Source organism: Juglans regia, chromosome 4, assembly GCF_001411555.2.
Source record: "Juglans regia cultivar Chandler chromosome 4, Walnut 2.0, whole genome shotgun sequence".
In the NCBI taxonomy this organism is placed as follows: Eukaryota; Viridiplantae; Streptophyta; class Magnoliopsida; order Fagales; family Juglandaceae; genus Juglans; species Juglans regia.
The window spans coordinates 12,361,425-12,368,883 of NC_049904.1; the positions used below are offsets into that span (position 1 = coordinate 12,361,425).

A 7,459-nucleotide genomic window follows, 5' to 3' on the forward strand; every position below is an offset into this window, starting at 1 on the left:
TATTTGTCATCGTTGGTGTGTGTGTTTTACATAACATTTCACAACAATTGGTATCAGAGCCAAGGTCGGATGTGAAGGAAAATGATGACTGGAGATAAAGTGATCGCACCCGGGATCGAGAAGTTCGATGACACTAATTTTGGGTACAGGAAGATGCAGATTGAGGACTATCTCTATGGGAAGAGGCTCCACCTTCCACTGTTGGGAAAGAAGCCGGAGAGTATGGATGATGCTGCTGAGTGGACCCTATTAGATTGGCTGGTTCTAAGTCTTGTTCGGCTGACCTTGTCCAGAACAGTGGCACATAATGTCATTAAGGAGTGAACCACGGTAGATCTCATGGCGACTTTGTCAGGTATGTATGAAAAGTCATCTGCGAACAAGAAGGTGCACTTGATGTAGAAATTGTTCAATTTGAAGATATCATAAGGTATGTCTGTAACCCAACACTTAAATGAATTCAATACGATCATAAATCAACTGTCTTCCATAGAGATTGAGTTTGATGATGAGATCAGAGCATTGATTATGTTGGCATTGTTGCCAAATAGTTGGAAGGCCATGAGGATGGGTGTGAGTAGTTCAACTGGTAAGATGAAACTGAACTACGATGACATACGTGACATGGTACTTGCTGAAGAGGTACGTAGGAGACACTTGGGTGAGTCCTCTAATTCTAGATCGGCCTTGATTGTTGACAATAGGGGTAAAGGATATGACAAGTCAAACTCCAAGAGCAGAGAGAAGACAAGACGAGATCTGGGCAGCAGATCACATGCTGGAGTTGTGGCAAGCCGGGCCACATCAAGAGAAACTGCAGGAATCAAGAAAGTGCTGAGAATGATGTTGTGAACATAGTGGTAGAAGAAATTCATGATTCCTTATTTCTTGCAGTGCACAGTCTGATTGATGATTGGGTGTTGGATTCAGGGTCTTCATTCCATAGCACCTCACATCAAGAAATCATGCAGAATTATGTTGCTGGTGATTTTGGGAAGATGTATGCGGCTGATGGAGAGGCACTGGATGTAGTGGGAGTGAGTGATGTGCACATCACACTTCCAAACAAGAGCGTGTGGACTTTACAACAAGTTAGATATGTTTCAAATCTGAAGAAAAACCTAATCTCTATGGGACAGCTTGATGACAGCGGTTTTGCAGTTGCGTTCTCTGGAAGAGCTTCGAAGATCACTAAAAGTGCGCTGGTCTTAACGTATGGTAAGAGATCTAACTCTTTGTATTTAACATCAGGATCTAGTGATGTGTAGGAAAATACAAGAGCGCAAAAAGGCTAAGGTTGTCAAGATCAATTCGAAACTAGATACTCCTAATGCAGTGGGAGTTGAGTCGCCCTGTGGATGTGCTGACTAAGGGCGATGTATGTAGAAGACTGAAGTCGGGCTTCAATGCGTCTTCTAGCTTGAAGATGCGAGCTGTGAACTGCAGAGATGATAGGGCTTGACTGGAAGCAATGGCTGGCATGTGGAGACCCAGTCTCCAAGTGGGAGATTGTTGGGATATATGTGGAAACTGGTTTTGGAGCTGAAAAAGGTGTTTGCTGAAAATTCGCTCAAGTCTCGCTCGACACTTCGCTTAAGCGAGACGCAAACCCTAGTGTTCGCTTGAGTCCTGTTCAACACTACGCTCGAGCCAATGTTCATTTGGTTGTTCGCTCGAGGCGCGCTCGACATTCTACTCGAGCGAAGTACGCAGTTTTGCCAGATTAAGGTTTCCACGCCGTGTGCTATATATGTCATATTTTGACATGTCTTGGACAGCCTCAAACATATTTAAGAGAGAATAATTGTCTAGTAAGTGCATATTGTGTGAGAGAAAAAAGTTCTAGAGAGTGTGATTTGAAATTGAGTAATTGTAATCTCCTCTTGTTAATAAGATTTCTCCAGTTCTGTAGACGTAGACAATTTGTCGAACCACGTATATTGTGCATCGTGTTCTTGATTATTTTGCTTTTACTTTATTTGTCATCGTTGATATGTGTATTTTACACAACATTTCACAACACAAACCTTCTTCTTTATGTCATATACCCACTTGAATAATAGTCCATGAGCCAACAACTTAGCGTCTAAATTCTCTCAGTACGGCATTTGTGACCTTACTCTTTATAGTCAAGTGATTTTTGAGACCTTACTGTTTCAAAAGCTTATAGTCCTTACTGTTTATAGTTTAAATTGTCCATAATAAAAAAGCTTATAGTCAATTGATTTTTGAGACCTTACTATTTCAAAAGACATTATTACAATGAATCGCAGTAAAAATTTATGCTTATTCGCATATACAATTTAATCAGAATCAAACTAATAACAATAAAAAAATGTTTTCGTTGCGCCATAAAAATTTAAAAAAAAAAAAAATTGTGATCAATAATCTCCCCTCCTGCTGCTGACGAGATCACTAACAAAATTGTCCTCGTCATTTTCACACTGTTCCAAGTATTCATTGTAAGCAGGATTATAAGCAGCAGCCAAGCGCAGATACTTTGCAGCTTCAGTTTTCCGACCTTCGTTATATAAAGCACTGGAAAGCCAAGTACTTACTTATATTCAACACTTCAATGAGCAAGCAATTAAGAAATGGAAACTAATGCAGTTAACTGCTCCAATCCATACCTTGCAAGCAATACCAAACCATCAAAATAATGAGCTTTGCACGTTGGTTCCTCGGGTTCTTTCATACTTGCAACTCTCTCCAGGTGTACGATTCCTTCTGCTTTCTTCCCCTGTCAAATTATAGAATATGGTGGAAATAGGATAAAATAAAATAAAAAAGCATTAAAGCATTATGTCCTTAAGCCTGCCCTAAACACAAAAACTAGAAGATGAAGAAAAAATATAAATCTTTTTGTATGGCATTTTATAATGTTTTTTTGTATGGCATTTTTCCCTAGCGTCATATGTACCTGCCGTGTACAAGCAACACCAGCCCACTGAGATGAAAGAATTAAAAGATCAACATCCTCCACACTTGTTGGATCACCAGCAAGGATGAGCTGACAAGGAATAAGACAACAGCTCTGATTATGGGATGAAAAAGGTAACTTCCCAGAAGCACAAGAGACATCTATTATAACAATTTTTTTAAGCGGATCATTTTTTTATATTCATCAAACCTACCAAAAAAAGCTAAAGCTACCCAACATTGGCAGTGCTTGGACAGGTGAGAACATGAATGAAGAAAAACCAACTATCAATTTGAGCACTAAAAGAAAGAAGGAAGCTATTCATGAGCTCAAAGGAAGCATCCAAAAAATGTCTTCGTCTGGAATGCTATTATCACAGGCTGTTGCACAATTTTGATCAATTCGGATGCAAATGCTTTGTCTTCCTACATCAAGTTGTTATCCATCATTCCAAAAACCTCAAAACAAAAGAAGTATCTCGTGGGAATTCAATGATAAGAAAATATTCCAATCAGTTCTTGAGGTTTGACAATCCATTTGCACACCAGGATCATCGAGCAGACTAGGGTTAAGGAAAACTCATGAAACGAATATAGCCCTAGTAGCCAAATAGGATTGGAGTACAACCAAATTAAAATTACATTTGGGCCCATCGTCTGAGGAATAAATATCTTAAAATATTTCCAACTGATAAAATCAAAGTCTTTCGACTCTTGGATACAGAAAGATCGGAGATCTCTTAGCTAGAGGATCCTACTATCAAATCCACGGGTCCGCCAAATGCATATGGGAACATCCATGGATTACCCTTGTTCAAACCAAGGCCATGGAATGTTGAAATAGCACAGCATGAAGATCAAATGGTATCTGGCCCAATTCTCAAAACTCAATGCAATGGAATGAACCTTTAATACATGAAACTTACAATCATGCTAGTGCTCAAAATAAGCTACAAATTCTTCTTTCTCAACATGATAGCAATGCCATGTACGAAAAATTGTGATGAATCCAAGATAGCAAAGGTTTCTCAATTAAACCAACACATGTTAACTCTGCAAAGCACCATGAGTTCCAATCCTCTTGATAAATTAGATTAGAAAAACTTTGGAAGCAGTTCACTTAGCAAGCACTATCAAGTTCTAATCCCCTTAATAAATCCGACTGGAAAAAAAACTGTAAACTCAAATTGAAAGACAGATTAAAATTGCCTCTCTGGAAAATTGCATGAACTGCTCTGCTGACAACCTCAAAACCTATAACCAGTGCAGAAATTGAGCCTAGACCAGACCAAAGTGCACCATTCAGCCTTCGCAGTAGTCAATATAACTTAGATGGTCCACATTCGGGTGATTCACAACCAGTCCCTTCTTAACATATTGCATGTGACGCAGCAATCTCTAAAATGAGCAGAGAGTACTTCTTGGCTTGTGCTTGGGGATCTATTTCCCTTGAATTTGATACCTCGACCCCAAGCGCAATTAGTTTCAATTTCAATGTTGTAGTTTGTGATTGTTTCCTGAATGACGGAAGCCAAATTCAACTCCTCTCGAGAAATCTTTCCTAATTCCACCATAAAAACAGACAACACTTGCCCAAAACTAGAAGCATACGCAGGTTTCCAAGTGGAGAAAGAATCAAAAGAACTGCTGCTTCCTAAGTTTAAAATCAAGGGTGACTCACTTTTGGACATCACAGCCATACTCCACCCACAATCCATGGGTTAATGGCAAATAGGGCCGATCATTCAAGGCATCCACCATCCTCTGCATACTTTGAGTTCTGGCAAACATAAAAAATTCATTGATCCTCAAATCAACGTGCACATGCTTCTGCACAATGGGCCACCTCTACGCTTCTTGTAGAAAGAAGTCACGACATCAAGATCCCCACAACTATTCTTGAAATTCATAGTGAAAATGATCCATTTTTTATAACTTCACACATTAAGGTATCTTACCAAGAAAAAAAAGAATTAAGTTAAACCTTGGAAATGGCACCCTCTAAGTATCCAGTAGCCTCTACAAGCTGTCCATTTTGCAATAGCGTCTGCCCCATAACGATCATAGCTCTCGTGTATTCAGGATCCTTGTCAAGTGCCATCCTGTAATCAAAAGTTGTTAATGCAACTCAACAGCCAAGGACAAAGCTGTCACATAGCATTGAAATATAAAAAGTTGAATGGACAAAGCAGAAAGTTAACGAGGAGCAAATTACCGTAGCAAAGGAATCGCACTTTCTTTTTGCCCTTTTGCTAAGAGCTTAACTGAGAGCTGTCAAAAATAGGAGCCATGAACATTGAAAATACATGTAGCATCTTTAATGTTAATGTAATGTACCAAGAGGCAAGAATCATGCTTTTAGCCACTCACAGCAAGCAGTTCTTTAGGGGATAAGCTCTGTACAGAAACTTTTCCCTGCTTTATTGGAGAATCTATGGGTGTTATTTCAGGATCAACAGTTGGAGCACCCTTGTCTGGTAACCCCAATTTTGCACGTACAGCCGGATGGCTGAGAGATAATTGCTGCAAAATTGAGAGTTTGTCAGATGACTTTGAAAACTCATTTACAAAAGCTTGTTTAAAGAATACTAATGAGTTTCAAAACTTTCCGAGCACTGAGTATGGAAGGATAAAAATCTCAGAATACACACCCCCAAAATACTTGCAAGTACTTTATTTGGTGATAAGTTAAACTTTATGATAATAAAAAAGGGTGCTACCCAAGTACACATTAACATACTTGAAAGCTAGAAATAGAAAAACCATATTGAGCAACCGTCCAATGATAGAAGGATCTAAAGAAGTGATCCTCGATTACTTCCGCCATCATCTCACAATCCCCAAAAGTCCCATCATATTTTCCCTATTTTCCCCAACATTAAATAAGAAAATATCATTTTCCATATAGTTCCCCTTTGAGGGCAAGCAAATGCTTATCCAATCCTTGTTGGAATCTTGTTCCTCCCTTTTTCTCTCTGCAGCAAGAAGCTCCCCTGCAGAAAACCTCAAGCTACTAATCACCAGCATAGAAATCCGGAGGAAGGGAGATGCTCCGGTTTCTCCCAGCTCTCCTTCCTCCGTTCCCAAATCTAAATCCAGCCATCTCTTTTTTTTTTTATAAGTAAGAGAGAATTTTATTCATCGTATGAAATAGGCGCAGCCCATGCATACAGGAAGTATGCAAAATAAAACACCTAATTACATTCTATAAAGAAGGAAACGAAAACAGAAAATCATGAGCTGAATCTCCATTAAGCACTATAGCTGAAAACCATTGAAATAAAGAAAACACAAAGCATTTCCAGATTTCCTCCATGGTGCGCTCCTTATTATTAAAACATCTCTTGTTCGCTCCTTATTATTAAAACATCTCTTGTTCCTTTCCCACCAAATACACCGCATACTTGGTCTAACACTCATGAACTCCCATCCTAGTCGAGAATTGATAGATTTTTGCTAACTCCAGAATGGGAGTTACATTTTCCTGAGGTAACTCAAAGAAGATTACCTAGGGTATGCTCAGACCACTTCCCCATCCTTTTAGACTGTGGAGGCATCCAAGGAGGCAGAATGTATTTTAAATTTGAAAATATGTGGCTTAAGACTGACGGTTTTGTAGACAGGGTACGACAATGATGGTCTTCTTATGATTTCCAAGGCTCTACAAGATTCATAATGGCGAAAAAGCTAAAAGCGTTGAAACAAGATTTGAAACAATGGAATGAACAAGTCTTTGGCAATGTAGGTCTACAGCAACGCTCCCTTCTAGAAAAGCTACAGAGTTTGGAGGGTGAAGAGGAGGCTAGAACTCTTTTTGAATCCAAAACAACTCGCAAGAGGCAGATAGTTACGAGTCATATTAATGGAAGAGATCTCTTGGAGACAGAAATCAAGGGCACTATGGCTCAAAGAGGGAGACAAGTGCACAAAATTCTTCCATAGGGTGGCTAATTCGCACCGAAGGAATAACACTATTGATATGTTAATGATAGATGGAGCAATATCTTCCAACCAGTCAATCATCAAGAACCACATTGCACAATCTTATGAACATCTAACAACAACCATGGAGACCGACAGTAGGTGGTTTGACTTTTTCTGTACTAGACCCACTGAGTGTAGGATGGCTTGAGAGGCCCTTTGAAGAAGAAGTACGCAAAGTCGTTCGAGGTATGGCTAGTGACAAGGCCTCAGGCCCTAATGGTTTCACAATGGGCTTTTTCCAAACTTGTTGGGAAAATTACCATTCCCCATCGAAAAACCATAAAGAAACTCACCTTCCACGAGGCCCGCGATCATCTGACTGAGAGCTTCCATGACAAATAAAAAGAGTAAAGGGAGAGAGCGGATCCCCCTATCTTAAGCCATGTGAGGAGTCAGAAAAACCCACTAGTGAACCATTCACCAATACAGAAAAGCGAACTATTGAGATGCAAAATTCTACCCAATTCAACCATTTCTCACCAAAACCGCATCTTGTAAGTAGATAAAGTAGGAACTTCCAATTTACATGATCATAGGCTTTTTCCATATCTAGTTT

The 7,459-nt window shown here is 39.5% G+C and overlaps 1 protein-coding gene across 1 annotated transcript; it reads right to left on the minus strand.

Annotated features, from left to right (window-relative positions):
* Nucleotides 1-2,221: 2,221 nt before the first annotated feature.
* Nucleotides 2,222-5,517, minus strand: LOC118348252 (ALBINO3-like protein 2, chloroplastic). Its single transcript, XM_035689419.1, has 6 exons — nucleotides 5,290-5,517; nucleotides 5,135-5,190; nucleotides 4,904-5,021; nucleotides 2,921-3,010; nucleotides 2,631-2,740; nucleotides 2,222-2,538 (listed from the first exon to the last, which is right to left on the minus strand). Exons 3-6 carry the CDS (start codon nucleotides 5,018-5,020, stop codon nucleotides 2,382-2,384), a joined length of 474 nt encoding a protein of 157 aa, XP_035545312.1. The 5' UTR covers nucleotide 5,021; nucleotides 5,135-5,190; nucleotides 5,290-5,517; the 3' UTR covers nucleotides 2,222-2,381.
* Nucleotides 5,518-7,459: the final 1,942 nt, after the last annotated feature.

Bases quoted from the DNA above. Each gene is read 5' to 3' on its own strand.
- LOC118348252 (XM_035689419.1), bottom strand. From the start codon at position 5,020: ATGGCACTTGACAAGGATCCTGAATACACGAGAGCTATGATCGTTATG. The intron at 3,011-4,903 runs GTTTAACTTAAT...ATTCCTTGTCAG, and splicing joins TAGAGGGTGCCATTTCCAAG to CTCATCCTTGCTGGTGATCC. The intron at 2,539-2,630 runs GTATGGATTGGA...TTGGCTTTCCAG, and splicing joins GGTTTGGTATTGCTTGCAAG to TGCTTTATATAACGAAGGTC.